The sequence below is a fragment of the Lethenteron reissneri genome, chromosome 2, assembly GCF_015708825.2.
Source record: "Lethenteron reissneri isolate LAM-NWPU_2019-01 chromosome 2, ASM1570882v1, whole genome shotgun sequence".
Lineage (NCBI taxonomy): Eukaryota > Metazoa > Chordata > Hyperoartia > Petromyzontiformes > Petromyzontidae > Lethenteron > Lethenteron reissneri.
In genome coordinates this window covers 12,069,534-12,085,040 of record NC_083780.1, presented here as the reverse complement: position 1 = coordinate 12,085,040, position 15,507 = coordinate 12,069,534, and the positions used below count along the sequence as shown (strand labels likewise).

Here is a 15,507-nt window from a genome sequence, read left to right as displayed (position 1 = left end):
TCCAGTCAATTCAATGTCAAAGTGCTTATACGACCGCCGAGAATAATTCATCTCCATGCTGCCCTGGAACTGGTGGTGGGATTTCAACATTCGCATGGCGACGTGCCACCATCAATTATGTAGGCACCCGTGAGACCAGCCGCACCGCCGGTACGGATTTCCAATATCTCGTGTTTTGCAATTTTACGATTGCCACCACCCACCGCTCCCCTCTCCCAATTCTGATCGATTGTTGTCCCTTTCAACGTTGCGGGGGGCGTTAGCGGCCTCTGTCGACTGCAGAGGGGGTCCGCGAGGTCTCTTTTCCGTGCAAAGTATACGAATCGAATAATAAGATCGGAGAGCGCGCACAAACGTGATCAAGGTGCACGTTTTGTTCGAGCTTAAGAGATGCATTGTACATTACACCACCAGTACGATCACAAATCGCGCCCTAATGATCATACTGTAAATCATATTTCGATTTAAAGCTTTCGTGACTGCAGGGATTCATCTTCTTGGTTCTTTCGGTAATAATTATTTTATTGTGTTTTATTTTTATTATTTTATTACTTCCCTTCTACGTGACTTTACCGAAAGAACCAAGAACCAAGAAGACTGTAAATCATTTCAGCTTGGAACGCGCCGCGTAGCATTTGCTTACTCTTGTCGAGAGCGAAGGACCCAAGAGGTGCGAGGAGGAACGACAGGCAAGGTGGAGAAGCAGCCTACGCGGTGAGCCAGCGCCAACAATTGCCAAAGCTCTGCGATCCTCTACATAATAAGGTGTTATCGACCAGAGCACCAGGAAGAAACCCACGCATGTGAGGGGGAAGCACTAAATCCCTTACGGACGAAACAGGTGGATTCCACACTTTAGCTTCTGGAAAGCCAGGGGGGAATGGCACCTCCGACACGCATGGAAAGGGAGTTTCACAACATTTATGCAGTAATCCACCAACCCTCCCCTCCACAGTGCTGGATTGTTACGGGCCACGGCATAGCCACCATCGCCCAGCTAATGAGCAAAGAGCCTTGATTGATCTCGGTTTACGATTAGCTTCACACTGACACGTGTAAACGCCTCTGAACAGCGTCGCGATGCGACCGCGAAGGTACAAAGTGAACACGTAACAAATTTACGCCTCTGGCGTAAAAAAAAAAAAATTACGTCAAGCTTTTCACGCGGTGATAGAAACTCCTTACCGTAGCTACTGGCATCTGCTCCGGGTGAGAGAATTGGGAAGAGGTTTGAAAAAAGACAGAAACACAAAACACGGGGATTACGATGGTAACGCACACAACGTGAAGCTCATTTCGAATGGAGTTTTTTTTGTAAGTCCGAACATTATTGCACACTCGTATAAGTCCAGTCCGTCACGAATTCACCGCGCTCATCACACACACAGTTGACTCTTTGGGATAAAATCACTGTTTTAAGTCAGTTGCAAAACCGTTCCACCCCCCCCCCCCTCCACCACCATCATTACTATCGTAGGCTGGGGTAAGATGCCTACGTGGGTTAAAATGCCATGTTTGTCTTGGTTCGTTAGAGCTGCAGACACCAGCAGCAGAGGGAGGGGGGGGGGGGTCCCCTAGAGGAGGGTGCCAATCTGCACCTCGACCTGATCGTGGCTGATGACGTTACTTCTGTCAGCACGAGGAGAAACGGCCATTTTCCCCACGTAACCCTCTGACTCCACCCGACCGTCGTGTTAGTATTCACATCAACACGTCCGTAAAGCACACCCCGCCCCACACGGAACAATAAAAAGTATACGAGACGAGCGTATTATTTATAATGACATACTCGTTGGTTCTTTCGGTAAAGTCACGTAGTTAGAAATAAAATAAAACACGCCGGATGACGACCGCTTGTGTTGCGATCGCTAACATCGTGATTTGTTTTATTTTATTTTATTTCTACCTACGTGACTTTACCGAAACAACCATTAGACTATGGATTCCTGCAGTCACGAAAGCTTCAAATCAAAGTTATAATGACCATGTGAGCAGATGACGGACGCGTCCTCTCCGTGGCTGCAGTCGTGGCTGTTCCAACCATTAAAGAGGCAGTGCGACAGATAGGACTCGGAGCCGCTGCAGTAAACATCGTCCATCAAGATGGGGCCGGAGCCCCTACCAAAGCGGGCCCCCTCCGGAGCTTCCACGGCATAACCGCAGCCCAGCTGGCGGCAAACCACGTTCCCGTCTGGAATACCCCAGTTGTCGTCGCACACCGTGCCCCACCGCTCGTTGTGGAGGATCTCCACTCGGCCAGAGCACGAGCCGCCCTGCACCAGTCTGACCGGTAAGCCTGGGGGGGGATGTCGTGGAGCGTGCGTCGAGAGACAAAGATGGTGGTGATGATGATTCGTCACGATCGAGATGGTTCGGTGATGGCGACGACGACGAAGGTGATGGTAGGAGTGCTGAAGCGGTCGGAGCAGGGGGTCAAGTCCGTGTTGGTGAGTGGTGAGTGTTGGTGAGGCCTTGTGGTGGTCGTGTTGGTGAGTGTGAGCCACTGTGGTGAGTGGTTGGTGGGCACTGCTGTTGGTCTACTATAGGGTCCACACAACCCAAACTATGGACGTATAGCAAACCATTGTAGTCTGCGCTCTTTCAACGGATGAGGAGGAAAAATAGCAAAACGACACGAACTCTCTCAAACGTCGTGACCACCAGCAGCAGCAGCAGACCTCAACATTGTCATCGAGCTCCTCAACATATTGCTGCCATCATTCGAAAGAATAACAATTGTTCAATTCGTTAGGAAGCTTTGAAAGTGATCACTGATTGAATGATTAAAAGCGGCCTCAGGGGCCATCCGTTCAGACTCCAAAGGTCTCGAACTGTTACAGCCTCACGTCGGTTCTCTGCTGTCGCCCCCTCGCCGTGGAACTCTCTATCCCTTTGCACATCCGCAACATCAAATGCACTCTGAAACATCTAAAGGCCTCTATCTGTTTGGGTCGGGGCTTTCGAGCAGCCCTGAGCTTGGTTCCGCGCCTCTGAGTTGTTGACTTGTCTGCAAAATCTGGCACATTATAAATAAGATTATCTTCTGCCGTTGCCATGGTTTGTGCAGTGGATGCAGTTAAGGGTTGTTGCCCCAGAAGCTTTGCAGAAGATCGAAGCCAGCAATAGTGCTGCTGCTTACTGATCTTCATGACAACGAGTCTACTTTTGTACGTAGCGTGTGTAGGTTTAAACCACTTGTTGACGTGAAATTGGCGATGAAAATGTTGCGTTATTAAGAACACGAATGGTACAAGTGTGTCTACGTTTTGCAAAATGGAAATGTGTCGAGGTTTTGCAAGAAGGAGAGTTACGTACCAGCATCATGAGTGACCTGTGGCGATTCTGTGCTCGCTGTAATACAAAAACAAAAACACGCAGACAGTGTAAAGCCGTGATCACACAAAAGCCCGGTTGCAGGAAACAGCGTAGAAGCTACAGTCGGAGCCGTAATTCTTAATCTTGCGTACAATTTTATTACAGCTCTAATATCGATTTCCCATCCACGGATCGCATCAGTAGCTAGTGATATCTGAACCCCGGTACTGAGAGCCCACACTTTTACCAAACCGCATTGACTCACGCGGGGAGGCTCTCATCATCCAGCAGTAGATAGAGAAAGTGTGTATAGTTTTGCAGCGTTCCCATCATGTGTTTGTTTGGTGCTAATGTAATGACGACTTGACACACTTCTCTTGAGATGGCACTTTATTGAAGACACGTTCACATGACATCAGGCGGAGATCCCACTGCAACAGCCCCGAGTCTCCCGCGCATCTCCCTTTAATACCAACACGAGGCCACGCTCGCTCTACCGGCAGACTCCACCATCCTCTTCCGTCACCTGACCACGCTCCCTTCTCGAACATTCCCGTAGCCACTAGTCCCTTCGCACTCACAACTGATACCCCTGTCATTACCTCCCGTGGCCACCAGTCCCTTCACACTCACAACTGACTCCCCTGTCATTACCTCCCGCGGCCACCAGTCCCTTCGCACTCACAACTGACTCTCCTGTCATTACCTCCCGCGGCCACCAGTCCTTTCGCACTCACAACTGACTCCCCTGTCATTACCTCCCGTGGCCACCAGTCCCTTCGCACTCACAGCTGACTCCCCTGTCATTACCTCCCGTGGCCACTAGTCCCATCGCACTCACAACTGACTCCCCTGTCATTACCTCCCGTGGCACCGGTCCCTTCACACTCACAACTGACTCCCCTGTCATTACATCCCGTGGCCACCAGTCTCTTCGCACTCACAACTAATACCTCTGTCATTACCTCCCGTGGCCACTAGTCCGTTCGCACTCACAACTAATACCCCTGTCATTACCTTCCGTGGCCACCAGTCCCCTCACACCACATGCAGGCTCTATTGTCATTACACTAACATAGGGACCGTCAATCCTTCTAAAATGTTAATATTTTTTTTCCCTTCTTCCCGCTCACCTGCACCCTATCATACCATCTCATTCCCTCCCTTCTCCCTCACTCTCCTGCCTCTTCTGCTCGCAAACCTCGAGGTGATCGTCAACTCCTCCCACTCCAACGACATCTCTGCCACTACCCGCACTTTCCGCTTTCACATAGTCAATATTCGCAAACTCTGTCCCCTCACCTCACCATCTGCCGCTAAACTCCTGCTTCACTCCCTTGCTTTCACTCAAGGCTTGACGATGACCGCTCTCTTCTTCTCTGCTTTCCTGCCCACGCGGTTACTCCTATATGGGACCTTTCTTGCCACTATCAAAATATAAACACATTCCTCCTGCGGAGGGAGCTGGTAGGACCGTTGGGTTGCTCGGTCAATGGCCAGGGTCAATGGCGGCGTGGTGTATTCCGCAAATATGGCCGACTGTGAGGGCGGTCACAAGCCGGCGTGAGTAGGTTAAACGTTGAGTTTTATAAGGGCACCACGGGGTGACCAGCCTCTCCTTACCCACCTCCACCCAGCCCTACCCTCCCCACCCAGCCCCTCCCCACCCAGCCCCTCCTCACCCTCCCCACCCAGCCCCTCCCTCTCTACCCAGCCCCTCCCTGCACGACGGACGGACGGACACAATAATCCCCTGTGGGCTGGTGTAACCTGGCGGTTCCTACCAGTACAATCGGGTTTACCCTTTCTGGCAATACAACTTGTGTTAAGATGTCAAACAGATTCTGTTTGGTGTTGTAACATCTAAACAGCCTGTTTCATTGCCAGAAAGGGTGAAACCTATTGGTATATTGTGGTTACCTCTCTCCAACAGACACAAAATGCCTCAGCCCAGATCATGTTTTAACATCCCCCACAATTGCCACACATCTGCTTTAGTTCCCCAACTCCACTGGCTCCCTCTCTACTTTCGATGTCCGTTTAACTTTCTCAGTCTCGTCTATATAACCCGCCCCCCGCTCCCCCACCATGGTCTTCTCGCTTCTCTCATCTCTTACTTTGTCCCATCCCATCCTCTACGCTCCCAATCTCTACTCCCTTGCCCTCTTGCGCCCAATCTCGCTCTCGTTCATTCTCCCTTCGTGTTCCCCCTCCACTGCAACAAAGTCCCACTGCAGCAGCACACAGCAGAGCAACCATCTTCACTAACCTGCTTCCCTTCCTGCCTTTAAACAAACTCCCATCTCTTCTCCCCTTAGCCCATCATGATCCTGTGACTCCCTTGCCCCGCCTCCTGGCTTCGACCAGGCCTACCACAACCCTATCACTACCCCTATCAATGCCCCAACCCCTATCAATACCCCTATCAATAATCCAGCCCCTATCAATACCCTAACCTCTATCACTACCCCTATCAATACCCCAACCCCTATCAATACCCCAACCCCTATCACTACCTCTATCACTACTCCAGCTCCTATCAATACCCCAACCCCTATCACTACTTCTATCAATAATCTAGCCCCTATCAATACCCCAACCCCTATCACTACCTCTATCACTACTCCAGCTCCTATCAATACCCCAACTCCTATCACTACCCCTATCACTACCCCAACCCCTATCACTACCCCTATCACTACCCCTATCACTACCCCAACCCCTATCCCTACCCCTATCACTACCCCAACCCCTATCACTACCCCAACCCCTATCCCTACCCCTATCACTACCCCAACCCCTATCACTACCCCAACCCCTATCCCTACCCCTATCACTACCCCAACCCCTATCACTACCCCTATCACTACCCCAACCCCTATCACTACCCCAACCCCTATCCCTACCCCTATCACTACCCCAACCCCTATCACTACCCCATCCCCTATCCCTACCCCTATCACTACCCCAACCCCTATCACTAACCCAACCACTATCACTACCCCAACCCCTATCACTACCCCTATCACTATCCCAACCCCTATCTTTACCCCTATCACTACCCCAACCCCTATCACTACCCCTATCACTACCCCAACCCCTATCACTACCCCTATCACTACCCCAACCCCTATCCCTACCCCTATCACTACCCCAACCCCTATCACTACCCCTATCACTACCCCAACCCCTATCACTACCCCTATCACTACCCCAACCCCTATCCCTACCCCTATCACTACCCCAACCCCTATCACTACCCCAACCCCTATCACTACCCCTATAACTACCCCAACCCCTATCACTACCCCTATCACTACCCCAACCCCTATCACTACCCCTATCACTACCCCAACCCCTATCCCTACCCCTATCACTACCCCAACCCCTATCACTACCCCAACCATTATCACTACCCCAACCCCTATCACTACCCCAACCCCTATCCCTACCCCTATAACTACCCCAACCCCTATCACTACCCCCATCACTACCCCAACCCCTATCACTACCCCTATCACTACCCCAACCCCTATCCCTACCTCTATAACTACCCCAACCCCTATCACTACCCCTATCACTACCTCAACCCCTATCACTACCCCTATCACTACCCCAACCCCTATCACTACCCCAACCCCTATCACTACCCCAACCCCTATCCCTACCCCTATCACTACCCCAACCCCTATCACTACCCCTATCACTACCCCAACCCCTATCACTACCCCTATCACTACCCCAACCCCTAACCCTACCCCTATCACTACCCCAACCCCTATCACTACCCCAACCATTATCACTACCCCAACCCCTATCACTACCCCAACCCCTATCACTACCCCAACCCCTATCACTACCCCTATCACTACCCCAACCCCTATCACTACCCCTATCACTACCCCAACCCCTATCACTACCCCAACCCCTATCACTACCCCAACCCCTATCCCTACCCCTATCACTACCCCAACCCCTATCACTACCCCTATCACTACCCCAACCTCTATCCTTACCCCTATCACTACCCCAACCCCTATCACTACCCCAACCATTATCACTACCCCAACCCCTATCACTACCCCAACCCCTATCACTACTCCTATCACTACCCCAACCCCTATCACTACCCCTATCACTACCCCAACCCCTATCACTACCCCTATAACTACCCCAACCCCTATCACTACCCCTATTACTACCCCAACCCCTATCCCTACCCCTATCACTACCCCAACCCCTATCACTACCCCAACCCCTATCACTACCCCTATAACTACCCCAACCCCTATCCCTACCCCTATAACTACCCCAACCCCTATCACTACCCCTATCACTACCCTAACCCCTATCACTACCCCTATCACTACCCCAACCCCTATCCCTACCTCTATAACTACCCCAACCCCTATCACTACCCCAACCCCTATCACTACCCCTATCACTACCCCAACCCCTATCACTACCCCAACCCCTATCACTACCCCAACCCCTATCACTACCCCTATCACTACCCCAACCCCTATCACTACCCCTATCACTACCCCAACCCCTATCACTACCCCTATCACTACCCCAACCCCTATCACTACCCCAACCCCTATCACTACCCCAACCCCTATCACTACCCCTATCACTACCCCAACCCCTATCACTACCCCAACCATTATCACTACCCCAACCCCTATCACTACCCCAACCCCTATCACTACTCCTATCACTACCCCAACCCCTATCACTACCCCTATCACTACCCCAACCCCTATCACTACCCCTATAACTACCCCAACCCCTATCACTACCCCTATCACTACCCCAACCCCTATCCCTACTTCTATCACTACCCCAACCCCTATCACTACCCCTATAACTACCCCAACCCTTATCCCTACCCCTATAACTACCCCAACCCCTATCACTACCCCTATCACTACCCCAACCCCTATCACTACCCCTATCACTACCCCAACCCCTATCCCTACCTCTATAACTACCCCAACCCCTATCACTACCCCAACCCCTATCACTACCCCTATCACTACCCCAACCCCTATCACTACCCCAACCCCTATCACTACCCCAACCCCTATCCCTACCCCTATCACTACCCCAACCCCTATCACTACCCCTATCACTACCCCAACCCCTATCACTACCCCTATCACTACCCCAACCCCTATCCCTACCCCTATCACCAGAGGTGTGGACTCGAGTCATGTGACTTGGACTCGAGTCAGACTCGAGTCATGAATTTGATGACTTCAGACTCGACTTGGACTTGCATAACAATGACTTTGTCCCACCTCTGAGGTGTGGACTCGAGTCATGTGACTTGGACTCGAGTCAGACTCGAGTCATGAATTTGATGACTTCAGACTCGACTTGGACTTGCATAACAATGACATTGTCCCACCTCTGCCTATCACTACCCCAACCCCTATCATCACTACCCCAACCCCTATCACTACCCCAACCCCTATCACTACCCCTATCACTACCCCAACCCCTATCACTACCCCTATCACTACCCCAACCCCTATCACTACCCCTATCACTACCCCAACCCCTATCCCTACCCCTATCACTACCCCAACCCCTATCACTACCCCAACCATTATCACTACCCCAACCCCTATCCCTACCCCAACCCCTATCACTACCCCAACCCCTATCCCAACCCCTATCACTACCCCAACCCCTATCACTACCCCTATCACTACCCCAACCCCTATCACTACCCCTATCACTACCCCAACCCCTATCCCTACCCCTATCACTACCCCAACCCCTATCCCTACCTCTATAACTACCCCAACCCCTATCACTACCCCAACCCCTATCACTACCCCAACCCCTATCCCTACCCCTATCTCTACCCCAACCCCTATCACTACCCCAACCCCTACCCCTATCACTACCCCAACCCCTATCACTACCCTTATCACTACCCCAACCCCTATCACTACCCCAACCCCTATCCCTACCCCTATCACTACCCCAACCCCTATCACTACCCCTATCACTACCCCAACCCCTATCCCTACCCCTATCACTACCCCAACCCCTATTACTACCCCTATCACTACCCCAACCCCTATTCCCTACCCCTATCACTACCCCAACCCCTATCACTACCCCTATCACTACCCCAACCCCTATCCCTACCCCTATCACTACCCCAACCCCTATCACTACCCCTATCACTACCCCAACCCCTATCACTACCCCAACCCCTATCCCTACCCCTATCACTACCCCTATCCCTACCCCTATCACTACCCCAACCCCTATCCCTACCCCTATCACTACCCCAACCCCTATCACTACCCCTATCACTACCCCAACCCCTATCACTACCCCTATCACTACCTCTATCATTGCCCCTATCACTACCCCTATCACTACCCCCATCACTACCCCAACCCCTATCACTACCCCTATCACTACCCCTACCCCTATCACTACCCCTATCACTACCCCAACCCCTATCACTACCCCTATCACTATCCCTACCCCTATCACTACCCCTACCCCTATCACTACCCCAAACCCTATCACTACCCCTATCACTACACCAACCCCTATCACTACCCCTATCACTACCCCAACCCCTATCCCTACCCCTATCACTACCCCAACCCCTATCACTACCCCTATCACTACCCCAACCCCTATCACTACCCCTATCACTATCCCTACCCCTATCACTACCCCAACCCCTATCACTACCCCTATCACTACCCCAACCCCTATCCCTATCACTACCCCAACCCCTATCCCTACCTCTATAACTACCCCAACCCCTATCACTACCCCAACCCCTATCACTACCCCTATCACTACCCCAACCCCTATCACTACCCCAACCCCTATCACTACCCCTATCACTACCCCAACCCCTATCCCTACCCCTATCACTACCCCAACCCCTATCCCTACCCCTATCAATACTCCCAGTTGGGCCACTGGTGACGTCACACGACGTGGTTGCCCTCCTTTAGCGGCCTCGAGAAAGACGACGATTGGCTTTCTCGTCGCCACCATTCGACGTGCAAAGTCAACGACAACGCCGACCTCGTGTTGTGCAAAATGATGGCGCGTGCGAACGACGTCATAATGCCACCGTCTGTGAATCAAGGGGCTGAACGGTGGCGCGGTGGTTAGGAAGCCACTGGAGCATTGCGTTTGTGAAATGTAAATTGAAACTGTGCTATGAGTGCTACGTACGGTGCGAAAGAAGTTCAACACACATCAATTGCGCTATGAGCCCTGGACACCTGAGCTCGACTGCCCCCGACCAAGGCGACGTGATAGATGTTTGAACCGGTCTTCCTCCTCCACCCTCTTCACCATCTCTAAATGACGAGCGTGGTGAAGTATGGTCAAACAACCCTGATGACCGACAGGGCCCGAGAAGGCCTTCATCCAGCAGTTAATTGATAAAGGGGTGTTTACTTTGATAAATAATCGCATTAATTAATTGTGGTTTTGTTGTCCTCTTGAGCATATGCGTTCAAATGTCTTACCTGGGGCAGTGGATCCTTGTGCTGCTGGTGTCCATGATGACACTTGAAAGAGATAAACACATACACGCCGTGATCAGTGGTGTCTGCAGAATCATATTATTATTATTGTAGGTAATAAAACATATGAGTTAACATCAATCCTGCCCATGACCAAATCACTCGGAATGTACCCGATTTCTGCGAGATTTATGACCGGTACAGATATCATTTAACCACGGCCCGGTATTGAACTGAGCTCGCCACGTACAACCATGAACACTTTCAGCGCTAGAGGCGATTCAGATTTAAGATCGAGGTACCCGTTGCGTGAGCGTGTGGACACGTCCATTGCAGCGTAGAGTTGAGTTGATTTGTATGGAATGGTGAATTGGTAAGCGCGGAAACGATTGGGTCGTGATGGCAAATCGCGAGGACTGCAGTTTGGGAAACTCTGCAAGTTCAACAAAAGTAGAATATCGTTGGCCTGTGGCCGCCTTAATCGAGCTCCTGTTGATACCACTGACTCTGTAGTAGATACTACTGACTCTATAGTAGATACCACTGACTCTATAGTAGATACTACTGACTCTATAGGATATACTACTGGCTCTATAGTAGATACTACTGACTCTATAGTGGATACTACTGACTCTATAGTAGATACTACTGACTCTAAAGTAGATACTACTGACTCTATAGTAGATACTACTGACTCTATAGTGGATACTACTGACTCTATAGTAGATAGTACTGACTCTATAGTGGATACTACTGACTCTATAGGAGATACCACTGACTCTATAGTAGATACTACTGACTCTATAGTAGATACTACTGACTCTATAGTAGATACTACTGACTCTATAGTAGATACTATTGACTCTGTAGTGGATACTACTGACTCTGTAGTAGATACTACTGACTCTATAGTAGATACTACTGACTCTATAGTAGATACTACTGACTCCGTAGTAGATACTACTGACTCCATAGTAGATACTACTGACTCTGTAGTAGATACTACTGACTCTATAGTGGATACTACTGACTCTATAGGAGATACCACTGACTCTATAGTAGATACTACTGACTCTATAGTAGATACTACTGACTCTATAGTAGATACTACTGACTCTATAGTAGATACTATTGACTCTGTAGTAGATACTACTGACTCTGTAGTAGATACTACTGACTCTATAGTAGATACTACTGACTCTGTAGTAGATACTACTGACTCTATAGTAGATACTACTGACCATATAGTATATACTATTGACTCTATAGTAGATACCATTGACTATGTAGTAGATACTACTGACTCTATAGTGGATACTACTGACTCTATAGGAGATACTACTGACCATATAGTAGGTACTACTGACCATATAGTAGATACTACTGACTCTATAGTAGATACTACTGACTATAGTAGATACTACTTACTCTATTGTATATATGGCGTGTAGGCATATATGCCTACAGAATAAATTAAAGCATTTTCGAGGGGGGAGGGTGGAGTGACATTTTTTGCGTGCTGGTCAACAATTTTTGGAACCCTGTTGGATCAACCTTTTACCTCCACATCTGCAGGGCGGGGCTCCACTTTCTAGAACTTTCTTTTTCAATTCGCGCCTTCTGAAAGGCTCTCTTATAATTTTAGATTTGATACAGTCAATTTGGCTGTGACGGTCCCACCTGAGGACGGAGACTTGTGTTGCCTCCGAAACGTCGTGATTTAATTGAGTTATTTTCACTTATTTTTTTTACCAACGTGACTTTACCGAAAAAACCTAAGCGTATGAATCTCGTATAATTGATTTGACGGTCAGACGGAGCACCGGGCTTTAACAGTAGATGTATGTTCGGCGTACGAATACCTCCGATTAGCACCCCAGCACCTCCGATTAGCACGGTCGTGTGCATGTTGCACATCTTTCGCACCGTATGTAGCCAACCGTGCTAATCGGGTGGCTACGTTGCGAAAGAAGTTCAACATACGTCCCGATGTACACACTCTAACCAATCACTCAGTTCGCCCAACACGAAACACAACAGCAGCATTGCATGCGGCGCGGTTTGGTGTGACACGGTGTCGCAAGGCCTTCATCTAGCAGTAGATTGACAGGGAGCCTCTCCATGGAGCAGTGCCGATTCGAGACGAAGAATTGAAATTCTCCAACCTCTTGACCTGCAGCGTGAAAGAGTAGGCCAAATGCCATCTCCTCCAATGTAGGGCCCATCTGCCAGCAGTGTCGTCAGTGAGCAATTGCAAGGCTGCGCCTTTAACCCTTCGTCGTTATCTCACTCCGTGATGCCACGGCCCTGGCGCTTTACTGCTATGCTCCCTGGTGCCAAGGGTCTCCAGAGGGCCCTCTCCCAACCAGAAGTGACTTTAATCTACAACTCTTTTAGCCAAAGTTCAAATGAAACGTGTCGGAAACACACACGCTTCAATAATCATCAATGTGGTCCATCAGCCATCAGAATGGGAGACGGGCACAGCGGCGTTTCACCTGAATTAGGATTCATCAGCAGAGCATGCATATGTCGACTTAAAGTGGCAGGGCTTGCTGACTGTTAAAGCCGCGCTTTTGTTTAACGCAACAAAAACGAACACCCCTCCCCTCCCTCCCTCCGCATATTTAGACGCAATTTTCGCTCTGAAAATCGTTACACGGAACTACGCTCTATACAAATCGGCACACGAATCACGTCTTCAAATCACTCGGGTTGCTTGGCAAGCAGAGACGCGCACACACACACACGTGCACGCGCACGCACGCAATCTCTCATTGGTGTTACCTGTCGTTACGGCACGTGACACCAGCATGCAGGTGAGTAGCAGGCGACCAGCGTGGGACGTGGCAGCCATCGTCGTCATCATCATCACCAGCGATGTTCGTAGCGTCTGTTGTATCAAACAATGCTGTTGTTGAAGCCTTGGGTTGAAGCAGTCAGTCGCTCAACCTGCCCCACCTCGACGCGAGCGTGCCCTTTTTATAGGTGTGCTGGAGCCCGTTGCATCCCTAATCGCGTAGGCGTCTCAATTATAATAAATATTTAAGTGGAGCCAAAGTTTGCTCTTCAAGGTGTGTGTGTGTGCGTGCGGCCGTTGCGTGGTGCTGGCTGACTTCACGAATCGTTTATTAACCCATTTGATTGCGAGTGCTGTAGGTCGTTGCGATGTAATAATGTCTACATGCAAGTATTATATACATATAGACATATACACGAACACGCGTGAGAAAAAAAACTCCTATATAAAGGTAAATATTCCCCATACAGCCTTAACAACCTCGAATGTAATGCCATATTTTCAACTACATTTTCCGATTTTGTTGTTGTTACATTTTTTTATTCCACTTATAACTTATATAGATTAATGTAGCGCCTTGGTACGAGACGCTTTACAATAATTACAAATTTCGATTTAAAGCTTTCGTGACTGCAGGGATTCATCTTCTTGGTTCTTTCGGTAAAGTCACGTAGAATGGAAATAATAAAATTATAAAAATGAAACGTCGTGAGAATTATTTTATTATGTTTTATTTTTATTATTTTTAATATTTCCATTCTACGTGACTTTACCGAAAGAACCAAGAAGAATAATTACAAAGTTGTACACTAGATGATAGTGGTACAATGAAGAGGGGGGGTTATTAAACGTGGTGGTGTTGCTATGATGACAGGACCGGTGGGCTCAGAAGGGGTTTGGGTGGTGTGGCCATGTTTGTTTGCTGTAGTACGGAGTTAGAATGATGGCTTTAATATAAGTTGTCTTGCGGTTGTTATTGTTGTTATTGTTTGACTTGCATCCCACTGGGATTTTTGCACAGCGTTGGTGTGCGGTGGTTTTTTTTTCTGGAAGACTTTGCAGTTTTTTCCTGGATTTTTCTGTTTGCGCATAGTCACATAGTCACTTTAAGATGTTTTCTTGTTCATGTTTTTTGTTTGTTTCGGTTGCACCCGATTCAAGAGCCGAATGGCTCACAGGGCTACACCAAATAAATTAAACTGAAACTGAGTAGGGGTCGTGGCAGGAATTGTGGTAGGGCTCTGGTAGTAGCTGGGATGCCGGAGCAGGGAGTAGCAGTAGCAGGATCGGCTCGGGGAGAAGAGATGGCTTTGAAACAGGGATGGGGAACCTTTTTGTCTGCAAAGGCCCATTTGGATATGTATAACATCATTCGCAGGTCATACAAATTATCAACTTAAAAATTAGCCCGTTATATTTGGTCAAACATTTAATTAACTCGCCCCTAATGTGATGGCTGGAACCGCTTCTCTTTGGCGAGGCGTGTGATGTTAGCTGGTATTGATGATGTTGCTGCTACTCGCAACTGCTTTTCCAGGTTTGTTCCGAGATTTATTGAATTTCGAGTCACGCCTGCGGTTGCCTTGGCAGGGCCAGGACCAAACGATTTCGCGGGCCTCGTACGGCCCGCGGGCCGGACATTCTCTACCCCTGCTTTAAAGGAACCACCTGGTTCCACCAGCCCACAGGGGATTATTGTGTCCGTCCGTCCGTCGTGAAGGGAGGGGCTGGGTGGGGAGGGAGGGGCTGGGTGGGGAGGGTGGGGAAGGGCTGGGTGGGGAGGGCGGGGCTGGGTGGGGAGGGGAGGGTAGGGAGGGGCTGGGTGGGGAGGGTGGGGAGGGGCTAGGTGAGGAGGGTGGGGCTGGGTGG

General features: G+C 49.6%; 1 protein-coding gene across 8 annotated transcripts in view; it reads right to left on the bottom strand.

Moving 5' to 3' along the window:
• Positions 1-13,813, bottom strand: part of LOC133343080 (deleted in malignant brain tumors 1 protein-like) — a 52,925-nt gene extending 39,112 nt beyond the window's left edge. For 4 of the 8 annotated variants that reach the window (XM_061552569.1, XM_061552608.1, XM_061552579.1 and 1 more), the window contains exons 1-5: positions 13,626-13,812; positions 10,842-10,883; positions 3,316-3,351; positions 1,985-2,296; positions 1,186-1,200 (exon numbers count right to left, since the gene is read on the bottom strand). In XM_061552569.1, coding sequence (XP_061408553.1) covers positions 1,186-1,200; positions 1,985-2,296; positions 3,316-3,351; positions 10,842-10,883; positions 13,626-13,710 — 490 coding nt within the window. In that variant the 5' untranslated portion in view covers positions 13,711-13,812. Of the gene's footprint in view, positions 1-1,185; positions 1,201-1,984; positions 2,297-3,315; positions 3,352-10,841; positions 10,884-13,625 lie in introns of all 8 variants that reach the window. The other 4 variants (XM_061552604.1, XM_061552588.1, XM_061552616.1 and 1 more) reach the window with 2 other exon arrangements.
• Between the last annotated feature and the right edge of the window lie 1,694 nt (positions 13,814-15,507).